General features: G+C 40.9%; 1 protein-coding gene across 4 annotated transcripts in view; it reads right to left on the bottom strand.

Annotated features, from left to right (window-relative positions):
* The window catches only part of dgkzb (diacylglycerol kinase, zeta b), a 90,821-nt gene extending 66,021 nt beyond the window's left edge, over nucleotides 1–24,800 (bottom strand). The window contains exon 1 of one of the 4 annotated variants that reach the window (XM_021565393.2): nucleotides 24,467–24,800. In XM_021565393.2, the coding sequence (XP_021421068.2) occupies nucleotides 24,467–24,531 (65 nt within the window). In that variant the 5' untranslated portion in view covers nucleotides 24,532–24,800. Of the gene's footprint in view, nucleotides 1–6,534; nucleotides 8,261–10,408; nucleotides 10,595–13,466; nucleotides 13,600–24,466 lie in introns of those variants that run through there. The other 3 variants (XM_036950707.1, XM_021565401.2, XM_021565383.2) reach the window with 3 other exon arrangements.
* Between the last annotated feature and the right edge of the window lie 1,071 nt (nucleotides 24,801–25,871).

The following is a 25,871-nucleotide window of genomic DNA, read 5'->3' as shown; positions in this document are numbered from 1 at the left end:
GACGGAAAAGCAGCCAACAAGTGCTCAGCATATGTGGGAACTCCTTCAACACTGTTGGGAAAGCATTCAAGGTGAAGTTGGTTGAGAGATTGCCAAGAGTGTGCAAAGCTGTCATCAAGGCAAAGGGTGGCTACTTTGAAGAATTTCAAATATAAAATACATATTGAATACTTTTTTGGTTACTACATGATTCCATATGTGTTATTTCATACTTTTGACTGGTACTGTATGTAGTAAGTAAATGTACTATTTCAGGTGTTTGTTTTTATAAATTAGCAAACATTTCTAAAAACTTGTTTTTGCTTCGTCGTTATGGGGTATTGTGTGTAGATTGATAAGGGAAAAAAACGATTTAATCAATTTTAGAATAAGGCTGTAACCTAACAAAATGTGGAAAAAGTCAAGGGGTCTGAATACTTTCCGATGGCACTGTATATAAAGAAACCCTTTCCAGGTGAACCCTTTTGCGTTTTGAAGGTGAAGGACCTGACCAAGGCATAACACTATGGATGAACTATATTTACCAGGAAGTTTTCAGCTATCATTTTATTTCCCCAAAACATATGAGATGATAATTAATGTCCTATGTTCTTGGCTTGATCTCATTGACAAAGTGTGATAAACAAACTATGCCATTCACATAAAGCATAGGTAAAGGAAGGACAACATTGACAACTAAATCACAAGGGTTCCTGTACGGTTTCCTGAATTTATAATATTGATTTTAACACCTCGAGGTTGTGGCCAAATATATTGGCACCCTTCCACTTCTCTTAAATCATTTTGTATTTCTTCTAAATTAAGTCACCAAACATTGTTATTGAATTTTCAACATTGCAGAACAAAAGTTTAGTTTTTATTTAGAAACTATAGACAAATGGCATGGAAGGATTAGAGACGTTTGCTGCTGAAGAGTGGGCCAAATTTCCAGTCGAAAGGTTCAGTAAGCTCATTGATGGCAGTTACACTACATTATCAAAAGTATGTGAATACCTGCTCGTCGAACATCTCGTTCCAAAATCATGGGTATTAATATGGAGTTGGTCCCCCTTTGCTGCTATAACAGCCTCCACTCTTCTGGGAAGACTTTCCACTAGACGTTGGAACATTGCTGTGGGGACTTGCTTCCATTCAGCCACAAGAGCATTAGTGAGGTCCGGCACCGATTTTGAGCAATTAGGCCTGGCTCGCAGTCGGCGTTCCAATTCATCCCAAAAGCATTTGATGGGGCTCTGCGTAGGCCAGTCCACACCGATTACAACAAACCATTTATTTAATATATATATTTTTTTGTGATAGCCAATTGGAAGTTACAGTCTTGTTCCATCGTTGCAACTCCCCTACGGACTTGGGAGAGGCGAAGTTCGAGCCACGCGTCCTCCAAAACACGACCCTGCCAAGCCGCACTGCTTCTTGACACACTGCTCGCTTAACCCGGAAGCCATCCGCACCAATGTGTCGGAGGAAACACCATCCAGCTGGCGACTGAGGTCAGCTTGCAGGCGCCCAGCCCGCCACAAGGAGTCGCTAGAGCGTGATGGGACAAGGAAATCCCGGCCAAACCCTCCCGTAACCCAGACGACCCTGGGCCAATTGTTTGCCGCCACATGGGTTTCCCGGTCACGGCCGGTTATGACACAGCCTGGGATCGAATCCGGGGCTGTAGTAATGCCTATGACAGTGCTACGTTGAAAGTCACTGAGCTCTTCAGTAAGGTCATTCTACTGCCAACGTTTCTCTATGGAGATTGCATGGCTGTGTGCTCAATTTTATACACCTGTCAGCAACTGGTGTCGCTGAAATAGCTGAATCCACAAATTTAAAGGGGTATCCACGTACTTTTGTTTATATAGTGTATCTTGATCAAAGGCTGTGCAACCAAGGGCTAGCTCCGGGGTGGCAATCATTTTGTCCATGCTACTTGTCTTTATTTTCTAAATGAAAATTGTAAACTTCTGCAATGTCGAAAATCCAATAACAAGGTCCAAAACTTCAACTTATTTTAGATGATATTGGCAATTATTTAAGAAAAGTACAAGGGGTGCCAATATATTTGGCCGCAACTGTACATACCGATATTTATCCTTTATTTTCAAAAAGTGTCTGACATTCATTGTCACAAGCTACACCCCAAACAGTGAGGCAAACTATGTTCAAGTCTGAATGAATACAAGTGCCCTTTCCTCCACATCATAAGTGTGTTTGTCAAGTGGGATTTGGTTATGGACAATTGTAATACAAATCTCTGGTCACCAATAACACGTCCACTCGGAAAAACCATTCCACAGAGCGCAGAAATATGAGTGGTAACATTGACCACAACAACACAGTAGAATGATGTTTGGCTCTTATGGTCAGTTGCTGACTTCTCAAAAGAACATCAAATCCTCTATGCAGTAGCAAAGCTTTCACTAAAATAGAAATGACTGTTTATACACTTGACTTGTCTGTCTTGTTTGCATTGCCCTGAACATGACTGAGCATGTTGTGATCCCTCTTTGCTTGTAGCCTAGGTGCAGTTGAGGAGTTAGTGGTGAGGAAGCTACTGTAGTAGAAATGGTTCCTGACCCATTGGTTTTCCTCAGTGTACGATAGCACGATTCCTCTTCAAATGTGGCACTCCGGTGTTTGAGTGACATAACCCATGAATACTAAAAAAGAAGGATGGCCGCAACACGGATGCGGACGAACAAATAATAATTTGGGGGGATTTGTTTTGTATTGTTAGGTTTTACTGCACTGTTGGAGCTAGGAACATAAGCATTTCGCTACAAAATTTGTGTACGCAACCAATAACATTTCATTTTATTTTTAACAACAAGTCCCATATTCACAATCCATCTCCAGAGTAGGAGTGATGATCTATGATTTTTTATTTTTTTTTTACCTTTATTTAGTCAGTTAAGAACAAGTTCCTTTTTTTCAATGACGGCCTAGGAACAGTGGGTTAACTGCCTTGTTCAGGGGCAGAACGACAGATGTCAGATGTACTTTGTCAGCTCGGGATTGCGATCTTTCAACCTTTCGGTTACTAGTCCAACGCTCTAACCACTAGGCTACCTGCCGCCCCACATTACAACAGTGGCCGCAGCAGTAATTTTGGGCACCGTGCCAGTGAACTAGAATAATACACGATCATACTGGTGCACCATTTCCACTCATTTGATTCAAATTTGTCTGAGTAAGTGGGCCAGTTCAGAGGTCATCTATCTGTCCCCGAAAATACTATGAGAACACACATACAAATACACCGATTTTTGAGTAAACTATCACTTCTTTGAGATGACTGTTCTTCACAGCTCAGGGATTCAATCTTGCAACCTTTCGGTTACTAGTCCAACACTCTAACCACTAGGCTACCTGCCTCCCCCAAGGATCAGGCCCAGCCTTTATTCATTATGCTCTAAAAGGCTAAACTGATTCTAAATCAGCACTCCTGCTCTAAAAAAGCATCCCAGCCATCTAATCTAATCTAGCTGGACAGACAAAAAGGGAAACACAAGCATTGAAACAAACATACAGTAAGTTAAAACATCAAGTTGAAAATGACCCTCCTCCTTCACACACTCATTCTATCCCCTTTAGTCACTGGATTATGTACATTATAAAATAATTGTTGGTCTTCCCCTTTCGTAGTGCCAGTTTGAGTGCTCAGTTTACAAAAGCAAAGGCCCTGAGGCTTTTGATGTTTTTTTTGTCCCCTTTAGGGTTTATTTCTGAACTAGTTTAAAGTGGGTAAGAGAGCTGCTGTGTGGCCCTACTCCTGATTGGGACTAACCAAATCCTCAGCACACGAGAAATTGGCACGTTGAATTCCCCTTAAGGCCTTCCCACACTGTATGTCGGATTCAGTCTTTTACATGTCACACTGCGAGATGTTACCATTGTTACATGTCACACTGTGAGATGATACCAAATACAAATATTGATGTCAACCTGGTGAAATTGTACGATTTGTTTCAGTTCTCTCGTCACATTCTGCGATTGGCTTGCGAAGCTACGTCAGCCGACGTAGGCTACGTCAACTGCAGCGGTGTATTTCATCTGCACAAGGGCCAGCACCAGCAGCGCAAGCCTCCTGACTTGAGTTTTTAGAAATTGTTTTACATACAAACTTTATATGTCCAAACTCTGAATCAAATAGGCTTCCCAAAAAGAACATGGTCCCTGTGGTAGAACGTTTATATTAATTGACGATTTTGTGCATTTATCAAAAACCCATCAGGTAGCCTGATTTCAGATGTGTCATGTAAACAAGATGATTAGAGAAAGCGTTCTTCTTGCTAAGCATGTACATCTTGAAATAAAACTATAATATTAAAATCAGTTCAGGCCCTTGTGTCTATTGGTCAGTCACCGGGAACAGCAAAAATTGTCTGACATTGACAGAACTTTGTCGGAGCCTACGACCGCACGCAGTGGTACTTAAATCGGTAGACCTAGACCCTGTCACGTTGAACGAGCCAAGACGTCCAACAATCGTTTATGACCTAAGAATTTGCCCACGATGTGGACATTTTGTCTGGGACAGCAAAATCAGGGTATAAGACGGCAAAAATCCTACAGTCTGTCCGGGGCTGTAGTTCCCCTTGGTAGTGATGAAGCTCCCAGCTGGGCCTAAAAATGACAGTTTTTCATTAATTGCTCTGCCAATCCATTAAAACCCGCTATATTTAGAGGGCCATGGGAGATCGCGCCGTGAGATTAATATAACGGCGTGATTCAATTTGAAAGTGCACTTGCTACCTTTTAATTCACGACAGTTTAAGCATATCTCGGCTCTGTCGTTGAAAGCATAATGAATGCTTAATGTACACAAGGTCAGGTCATGTTGCAATTACTGCTGCATGTATCATGAAGAGGAAATACATTAATAGTTGTTGAACCAAGCAGATGGCACTCAGGGTCACTAGCCTTTCCCACGACAGAGGAAAATGAACTGCTGTACTGAACACTAAACCACAAGTTTGGTATCACTCTTGTTAACAATAAAGACAGAGCATACCTCTTGTTAACTTGATTTTGACCATTAATATACTTAACTTTAGACAATTTGCCCCGACTACAGCAAGGCTCATGAGATGGTTTCGTCAATGACCAATGATAGACAGAACTCACAAAATGTTCCTATAATGCCAAGACATAAGACATACAACGTCGATTTGGGCATATAAACTATTTCTAAAATGCATACTTTCAGTCTTTCCAAACTCAGTTGGGAAGTTTGCACTGCTGGTGCTGGCACATGCACAGATCAATTACACCGCTGCAGTTGAAGTAGCCTACGTCACAACAATACTATAATGCCAATCATTTTTTTTAAATAGTTTTTATTTAACTAGGCAAATCAGAAGAACAAATCCTTTTTTACAATGACGGCCTACCCCCGCGGCCAAACCCTCCCCTAACCCGGACGACTCTGGGCCAATTGTGCGCTGCCATACCCCAATCACGGCCGGTTGTGACACAGCCTGGGAACGAACCAATGTCTGTAGTGATACCTCTAGCACTGCAATACAGTGCCTTAGACCGCTGCATCACTCGAAAGGCCGAGTGATATAAAACACGACGTTGCACCTGTTAAGACTCCAGTGACGCACCTGACTAGATAGTTCAAGGGGATGAAACAGTCACCAGTAAAACAAAAACAGGAAGCTCTCCAAACAGTAATCTGAACCTGTGACTGCAGAACAGCACTGATCGTCTGACGCTAAAACAGTTTGTTTTTGTTCAACTGAAGACCTGAAGTGATTATCTGGCCCAGTGATGGGCTTCGGCAGCGCTGATCAAGTTCAGAGAGAACTGTAGCTCCCAAATTTCCATCATGACTCTCATTCTGTGGTTCAACTCTCACAGTCATACCAATACCGTGGCATCGTTGTGTTAGCCTGCTCCCAGATCTGTTTGTGGAGTCTTGGAAATGGCCATAGGAGTTGGAAAGACAGCACAAACAGATCTGGGACCAGGCTGTCATTGTGTCATATGCCTGAGAATAAATAAGGCACACTGGCGTACCACACATCCCCACAGCCCATGCAAGGCAGGGTGGCCCATGGGCTCTGGGGCCCCCTGGATGTCCCATGCTCAGACCTTGCGTGGGGGGGCACTGACTGTAGCCTTCAGCGCAGAACGTTTTTGCGACATTTCCATAACGTCTCCATCTGCCACAGTTTGGCAACGTTATGTTTTCACTCATCTGTCTCCGCTAAGTGGTTGTGGGAACACTCCTACAACATTTCCACAACCACTCTGCTGCAGCTAGCGTAACATTTTATAGCTAATATCATGCTATTCTACACATATTGTCATGGGGCAGAGAGAAAATGTTGCAGTTTTGTTTTGCTAATCTTGTGCTATTCTACATATTTTGCAATGAGGTTGAGAGAATTTTTGCATTTTTAAAGCAAAGTTCCTGCTATTCTGCACATTTATTCTTGTATTTTGGGGGGGGCCCTAGAGCCCGCGGGACCTCCCCCAACTTGCGGGGGCTGCGGGGGTGTGTGGTATGCCAGTGGCTACAGTATGCATACTCACTTCCTGCCAAACATGCGCAGTGTGAAGTTCTTGGTGGTGTGGGGGCAGCGGATGGCGGCGGCGGCGGAGGGCAGGACCGGGCTGGAGGAAGAGGAGGAGGACGAAGAGGCCGGCGAGGCAGAAGTGTAGGGTTCATCTCCATCCTGCAGAGTCTCGTCAGGGTCCGGGGAAGCCCCCGCTCCTTCCTGCTCCTCTTCGGGCTGCTCCATGGCCGATGTTCTTAAACGGTTGTTTCTCAGTTCTCTCTCACACACAGAGCTTCTCCTCTCCTTTCAGAGGAGTCACAGAGTCCACACAGCCCCAGGCCAGGCAGCAAGAGGCCATAAGAACAACAAAAAGTCCCCAGCAGCAATAAGCAGCAACTACACTCTGGCCGTTCCTTCCTCCATTAAAAAAAAAAAAAGGGAGGAAATTAGAGAAAAAACAAAACAGGAAATCGACAATTAGTCTTCCGTATCCCTGTTTCCTTTCTCACGTGTCAAGTTTGACACAAGAGCGCAGAGGAGGGAAACTCTATAGAGACAAACTTGGTGTGTGCACTCCTCGTGTGGTAGTCGCTCACCACACACAGCTCTGTTGAGCTGCAGGCAGCAGTATCATTCAAACTGAAATGTCTCTCCTGTTCCTCCACAGGCGGGTCTGGTCTTCTCTCCCAACTGGCTTCCTCACTCTCTTCCTCCAATGCCACCGTCAGAGGAAGCCTCTCTCCCCGCTCTGCTGTTCGTGTTTCCTGGTCAGGCTGCGCTCTCTCCCTCTCTCTCCTGGCACTACTACTACTACTCTCACCACCACACAACACACACTGGCTGGCTCACCTTCTATGGGACTATTTCAAACAATCCAGGAAGTGTCATACCCAGATGAAGCAACAAGCAAGAACAAGGCCTACCTGTGGCTTCTTGTTCGCATACGTTCCCTCTCTTGCTTCAGTGTCATCTCGCTTCCTTTCACTCTCTTGCACATACTTTTATCTCCCACTCATCTCTGTAGCTCTCCCTTGCTTTCTCTCTGTCCCTCCCCTCCCTCTTACTTTCTCTCCCATTGGCCGAGAGTATTATGTGAGTGCGTTGCCACCTATTGGTCGTTAATGAAAAATGCCTAAATTGAGTGTGTGGAAGGGAACGAAAATGTTCTAAATGTGTCCAAATATCCAAATATAGACTAAAACATGTCGAAAGCTGAAAGCATACATGAGCTCAACCTAATTTATAACACATCCTGTTTAACCACAGAACCACACGTCTGCTTATTATGATAATAAGGACGTTGCAGGTCCCATTGCTTCACTATACAAGGGCATGAAATTAAACAAAAGCACCTCATTTTTTATTTGAACACATCCCTCTATTTAAAACCAGGCGGTATGTATAACTGCCTGACCAAAGTCCTGCCTCTCACTTCGATCACATTTCCAATTCCCCACTCTCTCTCTCTTTGCAATGTACTCCGCTCCGGTTTCCCTCCCACATACGCTTTACATAAAGATGGGTGAAAAAATGCCCACGCCATCCATCCATCTATCCAGCGCTTTTTTTTCCACACACACCACCCCACTTTTAGCGATAGAGAGTGCCGCAGCAGAAGCTGAGAGTTCACACGGCCGCAGCAGTGAGTCCCACGCAGAGATCTTCACCACATGCGCGTGGCTGCCACCTCCCCTGGGCTCCCGTTATGAGCTGGAGTTCAGCTCGGTGCACCGCTCTGAAGGATAGCCAAAGTTATTTTTTGACAGCCAATTAAAAAAAAAGAGGTGCAGTGGGCGCCTGGCGGATCAGCGCGATACTGTAATAATCCGGGGCTGTTTCCAGGATGGGTCGACCATCTCACTCCACAAAATTTACAACTCGGGTCATGATTGCGTAACAGAATTGGGTTATGATGATACCTCCAGGAATGATGGTGATGTGGTGCCCCAGTTTCAGTTTGTGTTGCGTATCAAGGATTATAGGTTGTGCCATGACAGTTACACAGGCCCAGACTGGAGGGATGCCCCAAGCAGATGTTTTCAAATGGAGATAAGAGTTGCAGAGCTCCGGGGGCACAGGAGGACACAGTAGAAAAAAAGAGAGAAAAAAACCGACACTGTGGGTCTGAAATGGCACCCGATTCCCTACATATTGGACTACTTTGACCAGAGCCTTATGTAGAGAATAGGGTGCCATTTCGGACACACCTGGGTTGTACCTGAAATAACCGAGGCAAGATATTTTTATCAATGACTTCGGGAAAGGTCCAAATTAATCTAAACAAATTTAGTGTGTATACTGTATCTCGGTTTTATTGCTAATTATACCTCACTGCTCACTCAAATGTATGTTACATGAGCACACCACGCCACAGTAGTGGATCTGTTAGATAACACATTGCGGTGATTTGCACTGCTCAGGTTATGGAGGGACTCAGTCCTTCTCCTAGCTATTTAAGCTCTATGAAAATACAAGATCATTGATGCCAGTCCTCTCTCAGTGACCTGTAACCTTAGATAACTCATCACAGAGTATCAAATCAAAATCATCTACACATTCGGTGCATTGCGTTTTCAGAATGCAGAGAACATGGTAGATGCTTTTGATTTGGTACTCTGTGACGTGTTATCTAAATTCCTATTATCCAGAAGTCAAATATCAAAACCTCAACGAAACAATAACAAATGGGCCTACTACTAAGTAACAGCAGTCAAACATGCCTATGGCATTTTCTGTTGGAAATCACAATGGAACGGACACCAGTTTTGTGAATAGCTACATCCCCCTACTGTACAAAATGCAGTCTATACAAATGAGCACCCCCATGGACAAATCATTAAATCTACATTTAGAAGGACACATTTCCCAAAATCAGTAATCCCCTCATCCCTCGTCATTTGGATAAGTGAAACACCCAAACATAAGCCATGGGGAAATGAAGAACACTTTGCATGGGTGTACAGTCTAGTCAGTTTTTAGGCCATGCTGGTTTTCATTAGGGCACACCGTAACAAAATGTTTAAAAACATTTTGCAACAGAAAAATAAAACTAAAGCGTATTTCTTTGAAAACGTATGGAGGTTTAATTTCTGTTTTATTCCATTTAATGCCTTAATAAACATGACCCAGGTTATAGTTCATATCAAGCCTAATCAATAGATAATACAACAACAACAAAAAACTGTTAAACTTACTGTATTTCACAAGGTGAAAATTAATGCAGAGGTATGTGTAAAGAGGTTGTATGCATGTTACAACATACGTTCAGCGGGATGCAGAGGCCAAAAAATGTACAAGTGGGTGATGATGATAGCAGATATTTGGGGCAAACCATATTTGTAGTGGTTTGGGCTCCATCTAGTGAAGATACAGTGTAATTCAATCATTGAGGAAGATGCTGAGTGTGCGATGACAATTACTCACGCATCATGCCTCAATATTTAGACTTGAAAGCAGACTAAGGACTGAATTGACACGTCAACACAGCTAAAAGCGATAAAGCCAGTCAGACATAGAAATTCAATGTTCAGAGGATAAATGTCTAGCATAGGACCTTATACAAACACATACATTTGCAATAGAGGAAAACAAAGGCCATAAGTGAGCAACCATACAGTAGAGAAGTGATTTACTTTACCGGCAAACAAAAATCCATATCATCTGCTTTTTTTTTAGATTTTTTTTTTTTTACTAACACCCACACATGAGCCCACGCAGACAGAGGACATATGCTTTCTCTGCTGCACCAGCGCCAACAGGAAAACACAAGGCAGCAGCCAATGTTCTAACGATAGGATACAGCACAGAACTACATTATTCCATTATTCAATGGGTACAATTTTACTTTGGTGAGTTTGGTCAAATAAATTGTGCAATTAATCAGAGTAGGTCGGTGCCTCCCACATTACCTGTGACAAGGCAAGATCATTTTGCACTGATGTTTCTCCATTTGTGTTTATATCCTTTCAGGCCCCTGTCTCTTGACGCAGACCACAAAAACCTAAACTCAAGAGTCCACAGTCTGTTATGAGAGACTACACAAAGTCACCAAGAGCGAGCCACCCTTAAAGCCTTTTATTTGTTCTCCGTATCCTGATTCAACTTCCCCATTGTTACGGACAATATTACTAATCATCTTCTACTTGTTAAGAAACTGGAAACCGGTACTAAGTCATTACAAAACAGGTCAAGTGTCTTGTGAAAGTGATTGCAGTGCCACTTACTGCAATCACTAAACAAGAAACAGCTTAAAAAAGGACGAGAAAGGGTTGATTGTTAGTGACCATTACCAAAGGCCTCTTTATTTCACATCACATGGTCAAACCATGTCATATAGTAAGCAGAGAAAAAGGATAAGTTATACTATAGTTTAGTCTCAGTGGTTTTCTATATATAGTATATGTGTGACTGGGTTTTAATAGCTATTCGCTTTGGTCATGGGGTGCACTTGTTACAAGGGACCTGCGATTAATGAACATGCCATGTTACAACAGGCCCTCATTAGCCATGCAGGCATGGGTTCATAACAAGCAATCACATGGGCATGTACTGTATGTGCTGCTGTGGTTGCTTGACAGGTCATTTTGCCAGCCTGTGCAGTCAGTCTGCTATTTTCACAAGAACAGCAGCACTATTTCAGTCCTACCAGCTCCAGCCCTGGGGCTATAGAGATAGAGCGATACTCGTGGCTCCCACAATCGAGAACACCACAGTATTGCATGGCAGCGGATAGATGTGTGTTCTCACATTGATGACGGTTTCTTTTGATGATGAGGGAGTCGAAAGAAAAACAGGTCTTACCCAACAGGGTTGCGGTTTCCCCCGTTCTGTGCGTGGGCGGGATGGGGATTGTTTTTATGGTTTGACATTTAAGGTCACTTATCAATTTGAACCCTTCCAGCAAACCTCCTCTGCCTGGCTGACTGTCATGACACATCACTGACAGAGGTCAGCTCATGGGGCCAAGCAGAGTTAGTTAACACACAACAAAACACACAGACAGAATCGGATATTACGAGTAGGACACCATCTCAACACTGCATGGAATTGACAAGGAGCGGTATTATTCAATGCTGGTCAGATGCTGTTCACATCTGAATGCTGTTAACGATGCTGTTCTATTGCAACTGGTGTATTCAGTTACAATAAAACTACAAGGGGAAGTACACAGTGAACACTTTAAATGACAAAATAAGAATTGGACATATTCTGGCAAACTAGAGAAGCTACACTAGTCTATGGCTTGGTGTGTTATGAAGTGCCATGTGTTTCCAGTGCAGGCATGATGAATATACAAAAGACACCAAGCACAGCTTCGATTTTCATCATTTTCAGTCCGATACAGATTTTCATAAAACACACACACATAAGCAAGCAGAACCACCACTCCACATATGCACACTTCATCAGCTATCCCAAATGAAGTAGAGAAAAAGGCCCTCCTCTTCCCTCACTCAGCACTGTACCAAACAGGAACGGGCAGATGGAACGTTCTGCGGTACAACTGTGTCCACCAACCGGTGTGTGTGTGGGTTGTAGCATGCAGGCAGTGTGCATTAGAGGTTGACACGGGAACAGGACTCCTGCGGGACACGCAGGGAATGTCAAGTTCTTGAGTCAAGTTCAGGACAGTTGAAAAATTAAAGACTTTGTCCAAAACTTGAGACACAGCTAGTCAGCTAGTGTAACTGAAAGACTTTGTCCATTTCTTTAGAGACCAGGGGCCTCATTTCTAAGATAAATTGAACAGTAAATATCTGTGTGCCCCATTTATGAAAAGACAGTGCACACACAAAAATTGAGATTTATAAACTCGGCACATGCCATACTTACCATCTTTCCCGTTATAAATCCAAACTGTCATAAAACTGTGTGCAAGTGAAGGAGCATTATAACTCTGCTTGATTAACACCCATAATTCACCTTTTCTGGTGGCAATAACACCCTTATTTGCTGTATACTTTGGAAGTATTGGAATTAGGCCAAGATTGTATATCTAAAGGACATATCAGAAGGCGAACTTGATCAAATGTCTTTGGATGCGTTAGCAGAATGTTGTTGTTTTTTGCAGTGACATTTGCTGTATCTGACCGTTTCTGAAACAAAGACATTTGCAAATCGTTGTGGACCTGTAAACAGATTATTTGAATTCAATAATGTTTTGCAGTTACTTTCTCCCAAACCTAAATATGCTGCACTGCCTGTAAATTCTGAAACATTGTCTACTCTAAAAAATCAGGGTGTTACCTGTTAAATTCTACTGTATGTTATAAAACAGAGCTCCCTTTCAGATGCATAGAGCAAAAACTTGAAATTACAATAGCCTATCTATCTAATAGGCCCAACTAAATGAGATGTCCGTGGTATTTTGTTGTATTGCTACTTCGGGAATATGAACTCATCATGGCCAGAAAGGTGCAATAGTTATGATATGTATTGCGCTTATAAATTAAATATTGTCTATGCTGCTCGAGAAATTTGACATTGCAGTATCTAGATGTAGCCTACAAACGTCAATGAAAATGGTGAACCATCTATTCTACCATTAAGATGCGCTTCGAATCGGATCACATAGAGTAGGGGTCTCCAACAGGTAGATTGTAGCTACAATTAGCAGGTAGCTACCATTAGCTCGCTGCCCACCAACGATTAGCTCGCCAAACAATTCTGAAAGTACATTTTCTCATTTGTTCCATCGCAAACTGTCATAAACAAAAAGCTCCTGGCTACTATTCAATCAAAGCCACATTGACATGATCCTACCCCTGGTTAGCCACTATTGGCTTAAAAAGCCAAACGCAACACAATATCTGCCAATTAATTTTCCATTAATATTGCCCCCGTCTGTCTGTTTATCACGCCGTATGTAGCCAGTTAGCGATGCTAATGATAACAGTCGTGTGGGTAAACAGAAAGACTTTCCCCAAAAACGTTCTCAATTAAATGTTAACTGCAAAGTAGGCTTACCTGAACTAACTATATCATGATTATTTCTATCAATTCGGTGGCCATTGTTTTACAAACTCTGCCATGACATGTGGTGCAGCAGTAGGCCTAACAGACACATCCGCCAAACAGACACATCCGCCAGACAGACACATTACTCTCATGCTAGATGCGCAATTACATTTGTTAGTATTTTTTCCAGACCTCAAATGGTCTGCTGATGTGATTTAAGCATAGACATGGACTCAGAACATGCATTTTTGTTGTTTCTCTAAGAATAATTGTAATATTGAGAGTTAAAACACTGAAAGAAATCCAAAAACAGGAAAATGAAAAAAATAGAAAACAGAACTCAGCATAGGGAAAAATACTTTAAATACCGGCAGTTTGTTTGTTTACTACCGTGAAGAGGGTCCAATTAAACGAGAGATGGGGCAAATGGTAGCCTAACTTGTAGGCCTATAGGCTATTTCGCGAGAATGAAACCGTCAGTCAGAAAAGTTGAGGAATTTATTCTGCAATGATCATGGCAATGAAATAAATGATCGGAAATAGATTTCTAATTATTTTAGAATGCAAAGATTAAAATAAATAGATGTTCACTCTTCTTACTACCAGCAAATGATTGCATCTTGTCATTATATTTAGCTACCTGTTTTTTTGTTCTGAATAAGTCATCATATATTCTCCATTTGCACAAGGCTACTAGGCGACTTTTGCAATGCAATACTTCAACCACTAGAAAATGTGCATATGCATGTCCTAAAGTTCGCGGGAGGATAGGCAACATTCTCAATATATTGTGCCTCTATGTTTAGCGGAGATCTTCTGTCTATAAAGTGATGTGGGAGGGCAAAAAACGCATCTAACGAAGCACACCACAGCTGAGGCAGGCGTTAGATTACGAGCGTTTTCAAGTGGAACGTTAATAACGATGGTTTTGAGAAACAGTTTGGAAATGTAACGATGCAACCAGGAAGGTTATACCGATGTAGTTCGTCTTAAAATGATTTTGGGAAACCGATCCCAGGTCTGTTTGGTTCTAGGGTAGTGATGTGCAGTTAGCGAACGACTCGTTCTTTTTTAATTACTATTTTTACTGACTCGAGAGTCATGATTAATTTTTCAGAGTGACTCGTTCATTTTAGTCATTCGTTTCGCCTGCTGGCTGCAATGAATAAAACAGGATTAATAAGCAGTCTTCCGCAGGAAAATAGATCGTGCTGCAGAAAGTATCGGGAAAAAATATATACATGTTTTAAACTGTTAATTGATCGCATGGTGCAAGAATGAGTGCAATTAATTGACTATTGAATGTTATTGACTACCAAAACATACAGCCTGCTTTGCTCAACCAGCTCGAACTCGAGAACGAATCGTTTGGGGGGCTGTTGCAGTTCATGAACGATATTGTGCTTATCTCCTTCGCGGCAGTCAACTCATGCAATTGAGTCGTTCACAATCTAGTCCAGTTGCGGCAGCAACTAAACCTAATTTCAAAGGCAGTATCAAGAAATAATCGTAGTTGTATGCCTATCAATTATCTGAAGCACACTTTTAAAAGTCTCAATCACAAATGACAGCTGCAATAAGGCACCTATGGTGAACGAGGCTCGTAGAATCATAATTCTTTCGATTTTTTTTGTTCCTCGTTCGCCGGTAGGGGGTCCTCCTTACTTGCAGGATTAACCTTACTGAGTCAAATGAGCGAAATGACGAAAGATTTGTTATTTTGACTGAACGACTTGAAAAGATCTAAGTCACTAAAAAGAGCCGAACTTCCCTTCACTATTCTAGGGGTACTTAAAATGTATTTGGAAACAAATCGTTTTAAATATTTATAGAAATTCTTAGAAAATACTTTCAAGTACTTCATATAGAAGAAGTTGATTCTGACACAATATTTGAAAACTCACATACACAGAAAATAAGTATTTAAAATTCAAATATGCATGTATTTGAACGCAGGTATTTTAGTGACACAGCTAGTCAGCTAGTATCTACCAGAATATGATATAGGCTAATCTAAACTCAATGCAACCATCAGGTAAAATCATGACAGCCAATACGTCATTGTAATGACCATGTTATTTATCAGGTTACGTACGGTAAGTAAGTAATCAAAATGTGATACTTGAATGCAACAACTCTGCATGGCATCTGCCACCCAGGGAGCATCATGGATGAGCTCATTTCCTTTTATGCATCATTCCCTTTTATGTCTGAATCAGAACCCCCCCTTTGAGGATTATCTCTGCTGGACACCGGGCTACTCTCTGTCTGTCCCTCTGATGAATTAAAGTAATTTAAAGGCAATGGTTTGATGTGCCAGCCCAGGTGTCCTGCCCAGTGCCCACCCTCTCACCACAAATGAACACACCACCTCTGACTGATTCACATGAACCACTGCTCAGGTGATGTGCAACAGGGCTGCCTGATTCAATTAAGATGCCCCTGGTCAAAGTAGTGCACTCAATAGGGAATAGGGTGCTATTTGGGATGCAGATAAGGTGTTACTGAGCTAGCTGCCTGCAGTAGGAATTACTTTTGGGGCTTGGTGTTCAAAGTTCAGTCAAGCAACCACTGTACTGCCGTTCTCCATTCTGTCAGTCAGTGAGTATGTTTACATGCACATTAATAATTATATATTAAACTGATCATGGCAGTAAGTTGAGTATGACATTAGTCATGTAAACACCTTACTCTGCTTATCTTAAATTGGCCTAAGGTCATAATCGAAGTAAGTATACACCAACTGTAATATATATAAACTGTATATATTAGTCCTGAGCGACATGGCCAAAATATCTTATCACTGTGTTTTTCAAATGTTTGACGGTACGATGGTATTTTATGTATTTGAATAATACAAATTCTAAATTTGCTTTATGAGTAGTGCGTGACCATAGAATGGATGTGTTGCCACTGTAAGTGATTTCAATGGGTCTTTCTCTATTCTGATTGTTTTATACTGTTCAATTCAACTTCAACCTAAAATAATTTCCATCAATTTCTGCACTCATTTGAGATCAATCCACACTGCCATGAGATCAATCCACACTGCAAGATATGGGCAAAAAAAAGGCTTATTTTTAACCAAATTTTGCAATTGCGATTTGACTTGCAATTTAGATTAAAACACTTGGGTGAACTGTTGGAATCATGGAAATATAATGTTTATTCTAATTCTATAGTTAGAATATAATCGTGGGCACTTTGAATACAGTGTTGTTTGACATGATAACAAATATTTTTTTAAACAGGGAGGAGCTATTGTAAAAGGCTAGGATGATGTTCAGTGTTTCCTAGGGAACCCTATAATCTTTGCTACATTAAATGTTTCTTCATGTAGCCAACATATTCATGCTTCGCCTATTCCTCTTTGATTTAGAAAATACTGTTGCACAAACATGCTGATTTAGCCCAATACCAGAACTGGTATCAGGCTGTATTAGCTAGCTACGTTAGCTCCGACCCAGAACATTTATTAGCTAGCTAGAATGCCAGCTAACACGATTTAGTTTAGGTTGGATAATAAAGACAAATGAGCTGGTTTACAGTTTACAGTTGTAAGAAACACAAACTAATTGTGTAATTATAGAAAGCTTGTGGATTTATATTAAGAAGTAAAGTGGAATCAACATCGTTGTCATCAACATTATTGCATGTGCTGCATTGACCATACAGACTGAACGCAAGTCTCTCGTGGTCAAGCAACAAAAGTGCTTGTTTAGTGACATGGGGACAGGGCTAGGTCTGTGTGGAAAGTGGCATGGAGAGAGAGAGAGGGAGAGTGAAGAGGGATGTCTCAAGTAGCGGTGTAAACTATAAAATTGGACATCACACACTGCATATCACATTTAACAAACCAAACATTCAAAAACTTAGCAAATGTAAAGTCAAAACCCAAACCGGTCAACGCATCAATACCGGTATATAGTAAAATATGGTATACCACCTATCCCTAATATACAGCACCAGTCTGTCACGTTCTGACTTTAGTTCCTTTGTTTTGTCTTTGTTTTAGTATGGTCAGGGCGTGAGTTGGGGTGGGCAGTCTATGTTTGTTTTTCTATGTTGTATTTTGCGTTTGGCCTGGTATGGTTCTCAATCAGAGGCAGGTGTCGTTAGTTGTCTCTGATTGAGAATCATACTTAGGTAGCCTTTCCCACCAGTGTTTCGTGGGTGATTGTTTTCTGTGTCTGTGAGTTCCACATGGAACTTTTTCGGTTTTCGTTTCTGTCTTTCTATTTGTTATTTTGTATTTTCGTGTTCAGTGATTTTGTTCATTAAAACATGACGAACACGTACCACGCTGCATATTGGTCCGATCTCTCATACTCCTCGTCAGAGGAGTACGAATCCCGTTACACAGTCAAAAGTTTGGACACAACTACTCATTCAAGGGTTTTTCTTTATTTCTACAATGTAGAAGAATAGTGAAGACATCAAAACTATGAAAGAACACATATGGAATCATGAAGCAACCAAAAAAGTGTTAAACAAATCAAAATATACTTTATATTCTTCAAAGTAGCCACCCTTTGCCTTGATGACAGCTTTGCACACTCTTGAAATTCTCTCAACCAGCTTTATGAGGAATGCTTTTCGAACAGTCTTGAAGGAGTTCCCACATATGCTGAGCACTAGTTGGCTGCATTTCCTTCCCTCCGCAGTCCAACTCATCCACAACCATCTCAATTGGGTTGAGGTCGTTTCATTGTGGAAGCCAGGTCATCTGATGTAGCACTCCATCACTCTCCTTGGTCAAATAGCATTTTCCGGATTGACTAACCTTCATGTCTTCAAGTAATGATGGACGGTCGTTCCTCTTTGCTTATTTGAGCTGTTCTAATATGGACTTGGTCTTTTACAAAATACGTCTATCTTCTGTACACCCACCCCTACATTGTCACACAATTGATTGGCTCAAACGCATTAAGAAGAAAATAAATTCCACAATTAACTTTTAAATTAACAAGGCACACCTATTAATTGAAATGCATTCCAGGTGACTACCTCATGAAGCTGGTTGAGAGAATGCCAAGAGTGTGCAAAGCTGTCATCAAGGAGGCAACTTTGAAGAATCTCAAATATAAAATATATTTTGATTTGTTTAACACTTTTTTGGTTACCACGATTCCATGTGTGTTATTTCATAGTGTTGATGTTATTTCATAGTGTTGATGTCTTCACTATTATTCTACAATGTAGAAAACGGTAAAATGAAGAAAAACACAGGAATGAGTAGGTGAGTCCAAACTTTTGACTGCTGAGTTTATATACAGTACCAAAAAAATAAACGTCCTCTCACTGTCAACTGCGTTTATTTTCAGCAAACTTAACATGTGTAAATATTTGTATGAACATAACAAGATTCAACAACAGACATAAACTGCACAAGTTCCACAGACATGTGACTAACATAAATGGTTAATTGAACAAGCATGGGAAACAGTTTTTAAACCCTTTACAATGAAGATCTGTAAAGTCATTTGGATTTTTACGAATTATCTTTGAAAGACAGGGTCCTGAAAAAGGGACGTTTCTTTTTTTGCTGAGTTTACAAATATATGCTATTTAGCAGACGCTTTTATCCAAAGCGACTTAGTCATGCGCGCATACGTTTTATAAATGGGTGTATTCCCAGGAATCAAACCCACTACCTTAGTGTTACAAGCGCCATGCTCTACCAACTGAGCTACAAAAGACACACACCATTACAACATACAACGTGTATTCATGGATGCCAAGGGAAGCCAGGCTTCCCCCAATTTTTTTCGCTGTGTTTTCGTAATTAGCCCTTCAGTTCGCAAGAGGCTGAATGTAGCCTCCGAGCAGGCAAATCAGCGCCCCTCTGTCTCTGTATGTGCAGGCCATCTATCTGATGCAGTCTTGTCATAAAGAGTATGACATTGTTGCCGCTCGTTGCATTGAATGCAAGGGAAGCCAGCGAGCATTTGGCCTCCCTTGATAAAAAAGTATAAAAGAATAGCCAATCGGCATTGAGCTAAACTGAGTGAGCTCAACTGTGAATGGTCCCAACACACCCAACAAAAAAAGGTGTTAACGGAAGCCAGTTTGGATTTGGCTTCACTCCTATCACAGATAAATACTTCATCGATAGAAACAACTTGAATTGTTGCATCTTGTTTTGTTGTTGTCCTCTGGTGGCTAGCTAGATAGCAAAAAATTGTCACTTTCCTAAATTAGCCATGGATGGAGATAGGGATTTTACTTAATTCTCCGTACTGGCCAATGACTATAATGGCGATTCTGATCCAACCATAAAATACATTGTGCCCCTGGACTGAGAGGAAGAAGTTCAATATGTAGCTAGATGTAGAAGGCTAATGTTAACTAGCTAACGTTGCCCATGAAAGGAAGTTAGGCAAGCGAGCAAGCATTTTAGCCAGGTAGCCTAGTACAACAACAAAAATAAAAGCGTGTACTGTATGACAGAGTCAGAATGGCATTGGCGTTTCTCTACAAGTAGGGTGAGGCAACATGTTTTTCTACTTGCGCAAACACACACAAATCAGAACCGTGGACAGCCCCATCTTATTTAGCTTACGTTGATTGGACTAAATTGTTTTTGGTATCTTTTAGTTGTAACTGTATTAGACTAAGCATTGGTGATTTGATGACATGAACTGTTGTAGTTGAAATGGTGCTGGAATATTGGAGGCAGCTCCTGTTTTCTTTGCGACTTGCAATAACTCTCCGTGGTAACTAAATCAATAGTCGTTTGGTAGTCCGAAAAATGCTGTAGGTCATTAACTGTTTGTTACATGCAATATGCTTTGTAGACTTCACCATAAAGAGTGTGGTGTGGTTTAATTTAATCTTGCCTAGTTAAATAAAGGCTCATTTAAAAAAAAAGATCATGTTCACATGGCATATGAACTAACAGGTTATAGAGCAAACAAAGCAATTATCACAACACATAAGTTGCAATATGTTTTTTTTTATGGCTTGGCTTAACGAGTGACTTTACCCACTCACCGATACTGGTTTTATGCAAAGTCTTTTCGAATCATTAGGACATGTAAACTAGAGGTTGACCGATTATGATATTTCAACGCCGATACCGATTATTGGAGGACCAAAAAAGCCGATACCGATTAATCGGACGATTTTTAAAAATGTATTTGTAATAATGACAATTACAACAATACTGAATGAACACTTATTTTAACTTAATATAATACATCAATAAAATCAATTTGGCCTAAAGTAAATAATGAAACATGTTCAATTTGATTTAAATAATGCAAAAACAAAGTGTTGGAGAAGAAAGTAAAAGTGCATTATGTGCTATGTAAGAAAGCTAACGTTTCAGTTCCTTGCTCAGAACATGAGAACATTTGAAAGCTGGTGGTTCCTTTTAACATGAGTCTTCAATATTCCCAGGTAAGAAGTTTTAGGTTGTAGTTATTATAGGAATTATAGGACTATTTCCCTCTATACAATTTGTATTTCATTAAACCTTTGACTATTGGAAGTTCTTATAGGCACTTTAGTATTGCCAGTGTAACAGTATAGCTTCCATCCCACTCCTCGCTCCTCCCTGGGATCGAACCAGCAACACAACGACAATTAGCGCGCGCTAACTAGCTAGCCATTTCACTTCGGTTACACGAGCCTCATCTCGGGAGTTGATAAGCTTGAAGTCATAAACAGTGCAATGCTTGACGCACAACGAAGAGCTGCTGTCAAAAGGCAGGAAAGTGCTGTTAGAATGAATGTTTACGCGCCTGCTTCTGCCTACCACCGCTCAGTCAGATACTTAGATACTTGTATGCTTGTATGCTCAGTCAGATTATATGCAACGCAGGCTACGCTAGATAATATCTAGTAATATCATCAACCATGTGTAGTTAACTAGTGATTATGATTGATTGTTTTTTATAAGATAAGTTTAATGCTAGCTAGCAACTTACCTTGGTTTACTGCATTCGCGTAACAGGCAGTCTCCTTGTGGAGTGCAACGAGAGAGAGGCAGGTCGTTATTGCGTTGGACTCGTTAACTGTAAGGTTGCAAGATTAGATCCCCCAAGCTGACAAGGTGAAAATCTGTCGTTCTGCCCCTGAACAAGGCAGTTAACCCACCGTTCCTAGGCCGTCATTCAAAATAAGAATGTGTTCTTAACTGACTTGCCTAGTTAAATAAAATTATAAAAATATATATATATATATATAAAAAAAAGAAATCAGCAAATCGGCGCCCAAAAATACAGATTTCCGATTGTTATGAAAACTTGAAATCGGCCCTAATTAATCGGCCATTCCGATTAATCGGTCAACCTCTAATGTAAACCCCTTAATTCAGAGTCACAGCTGTGTATTTGCTAGCAGGAGCAGCACAAGGTTCCTTCTTTTGCGGGAGTGAAGTCTGAACTTCCCAATAATATAATGGTCGCTCGCTGTGGTAGAACTTGAATTTTGATTGGTGATTTTCTTCCCCATCAGGTAGCCTGATTTCAGATGTATCCATGTAAACAAGATTATTAGGGAAATCGTTCTTCCTACAAAGCATGCAAACTTTCAAATCGAACTATTATCTTAATCGGACTATTCAAAATAATATAATTATTGTGTGCATGTAACTGTACTCAGTGTGCCTGTCTTTTGAGGTTTGAATAGCTATATGGGATAGGCCTCCATAGAAGAACAGTGAATACCTAATATGGTTAGTGTGCGTCTACAGAAAGTTTTCTCTGACTCACAGTGTACTAGTTACATTACAATTCATGGGATATGCATGTAGATCAACATAATTCCCCCTTTTATCCAAACGACCTGAAATGACTCTCAAATGAATTGTGTGTCATTTCAAAGGCCTTGAAGGCACAGGAGCAAAACAACGTTTCATTATTTGTTATGGTTCATCAGGTGCTTCTCGGGGCAAACATCAGGTTGACATCAGGTTTCTTACCAGTGAAATAACCCTGACACTCAGTTAGATCCTCAGATAACGAGATTACATTTGAAGGGTCCTCAGGAGACAGATATCTGTGAACCCAGTTCTCTCCTGGTCACTGTTCGCTCACTCACACAGAGTGAGAGAGCCTCTCGGAGATCTGGCATGACAACCTGAGCCTCCCCATACACTTCTCAACATGCAGGTTCATGTCTTTCATAAACATCCCCTTTGAGCTGCATTTCAGTGGTCATGTAAAATGGAAACCTGTTTCTGGCCAGTTAGCCTATCTATAATTTACATTTAAAAAAAGCATGACCACAGACCATTCAACCCACGTAGTATCATGTGTAGTTGGCACCAGATTGGTATACTATGAAGCAAGCTAGATCTGCTCAGGGTTTTATAAAGCTAGCCAGCTCAGGCTTTATCCATATTACAACGGTGGATATTGCTTGTCAGCCTGCCGCTGACTCTAGCAGGCTTGTAACTGCTTGTGCATGATGCACGTGGCTAGTTCGAACTCTTCATCGAGACAATGCTGAAACGGCCATCAATGGACGAGTCAGTGCAACATTTTCATTTGTGCCAAAATCAAATTGAAAGAAAAGGATTCTATCAAATTCAGCAGGCTATGGTGTGAAATAGTATCGATAAAATAATTGTATTGTCATAAAAAAGTTTTACTGTGCGTGAAGTTTCAAATGCATTCTGTCATTTCTAAATGTTCAATGTGGTAGGTATTTTAACATTACAATATTTTTTACACACAAAAACAATATTTGATTAATCAAATGTTTATCAGTCATCTTACTCAAATTAAGTGGATGATGACGCAATCTTTGCGAGACGGAGAGAATTTGATTTCATCGGTCCTCAACTCGCGGCTCAGACACTTCATTCAAAATAAATGGAGTTAGCCTGCCCCAGAGTTGAACTCGGGATAACCAAAGTTACCTCAAACCTGATTCGTAGTATAGGGCTTAGGTGTGATCGGAACCATGTATGCCAGACATCCTGCTTCCACAAACACACAGGCCCACCAACACAGGAAGTTGCACACAGATGGCATCATGAATGCAGCGCGGAGCGCTTGAAATGACACACACACACACACACACACGTCTTTTAAGGTCTGATAATCAGATTTAAGAAGCCACAGCAGCACTGAAAATGCAGTCACTCTTTTTCAAAAGACACAAGACACTGTTGGAAACACACACAAAAAAACAAGTAGATGAGTCACAGTCCTATTAAAAGGGGCATTGGGCTTTAATATCATTAGGATCTTTTAATGAGCCCTGTGTAGGTCTTTCAAAGGGTATTGTTGTCTAAGTGGGATATGATGGATATAGGCTTGTATCTCAGATGACAGCTTTGAAGAAAAAAAACAGACAGATGCCTCCTAATTGGGTTAATGTGTGAACAAGAACAGGATATCACTGGGGAGATGATACGGGTCGCTTTGTGTCTGTTTATGGATGATCAAAGTGATGATGATACCAGAACTCTCTCTCTCTAATTACATTTAGCCTTAGTCAGTGCAAAATCCAGCTGTTGAGAAAAATGAATAGAAACTGAAAATATTCATAACCCCTCCTCTTCAGGAAGTGAATTGGAAAGAGTGAAGGACCATGACTCTCATGCTTTGTCCTCAAAAAAATGTATTTGACATAGATGAAGAAAAAAAACAATTTCATTCTGTTATAATCAACTGGTCTACTAGCTACCCAAGTTGGGCTACTTCTGTTTATGGGTCATGTTGGTTGGACAAAGGAGCAGCCATTATTGACAAGCATGGTTCATGGAATTATCAACAAGCACTGTTATATTGTAGCCTAGCCTAAAACTAGTCTATAAAACTAGTCTATAATCTCATTCAAAACGTATTTAATAGTTATAAAGGATATAACATTCACATTGCTAAATACAGTATTTCCCACTGTATGGTAATTAATTCAGACTTGAATTCATGATTCCGGCAGTCTGACTCCGAGGAAAAGCAATAGCCTAGGACAGCACTCTCATCCAAAGTTGACTGAAAGACACGGGTAACGGTAGTAGGCTATTTAAATTGTTATTATCGATATCCATTTACCTGTAGGATAGCCGTTTTCTTAGCGCGAGGTGCATGAACTCGTCCAGCTGGTTTTCCGTTGTCATTTTTGACAGCTCCCTTCCGTACTTTCCCGGACGCCTTTTCCACAAAACTCTATGTAGTTCCTATATAAAATACTAATTTGGCTTTTGTTGTTCAGGGAAAATATCCTCCTCATCGATCATCTCTTCTAACCTCGTGGTCGCCATCTGGTCAATGTGTGGAGGCTGACTGGAGTGACACATCTTTGAAAAAAAAGCAAATACGATTCCCAAAGCGGCACACGCACTCTCGTAGACACGTCCACCGCAGAGGGAGCTCGTCCAAATGTGAGGACCCGTTCATCGTGATAAGATGATTAGTTGAAAAAGAGTGTAAATGTACCCCAATAGTAACATTAGTTGTTACATTCATTTGGGAATCTGTACAAATACAAAAACGAACATAGTAGGGAAGTCGATGGAATGGGCTGTTGCACAGTCACTATGGGGGAGCTTTTTCTTGATATGGACAGTATTAGGCCTACTACATTACACAAACTGACGTTTGACCAAATCGAATTGGGGGGAAATTACACATCCATTGGCCTCAGATTGGTGATGTTGGTATGAAAGCAATAATCAACCCGATGACACAACATAAATAGCTTAAAACAGATCATTAGCTTTGGTTTTGTAATGTTGATTTTGTTATAGGTGCTGGGATTCGCAGGATTTAGCTATAATTTTATCTCTCAAATGGCAAAGATAATTCGGTATGGTCTCTATAAAGGTTGTAGCCCACACACCAATAGACTGATTTTACAGTCAAACTATCACTTAAAGGTGCTATACAGGATTTTTTTTCTTCTGCATTGTAATTTCAGAAAATGTCCATAATATTACCCACAAATGTTGTGATTGGCTGTGATATTCGCCTATTGATTTCTCCCATCAGAGCTGCATTTGTTGTCAAAATGGGAAAGCTGTTTTGACTTTGTGACCGTGCTATCTAGTGGAAATCGGGTCGAGTCACCAATGTAGAAATGACTCTGTAATTTCCAGGTTGCTAGTCATTGTACCATCTAAATCGCTGTGGAGTATATTTTCATTAACAAAATATCAATATTAAAAGTCTCAAGTGCGACTCTCAGCCTTGTTATGGGAAAATGTGATGCGGGGGAGGATTTGTTTTGAATGTGCCTAGTGCTGTTGCAATTCACCTAGCTTCCACAACGGAGAAATTCGGAGAAATTCTAGGTGTAGCACCTTTAAATAGCAGCCAACCTTTGTCACTGTTGATACCCTATGGCAAGTCATGGTTCGCTGAAGTTAACAGAAAAAGTTTATTCCATCTTCCATGATGGCAGCCTCCCGAAATCAATATCCGCCATTCCAAAATATAGGTATAAGCCTTCTACAAATGC

This window comes from Oncorhynchus mykiss, chromosome 2, assembly GCF_013265735.2.
Source record: "Oncorhynchus mykiss isolate Arlee chromosome 2, USDA_OmykA_1.1, whole genome shotgun sequence".
Lineage (NCBI taxonomy): Eukaryota > Metazoa > Chordata > Actinopteri > Salmoniformes > Salmonidae > Oncorhynchus > Oncorhynchus mykiss.
The sequence above is the reverse complement of the archived record's forward strand: the minus strand, read 5'-3'. Positions and strand labels throughout refer to the sequence as shown.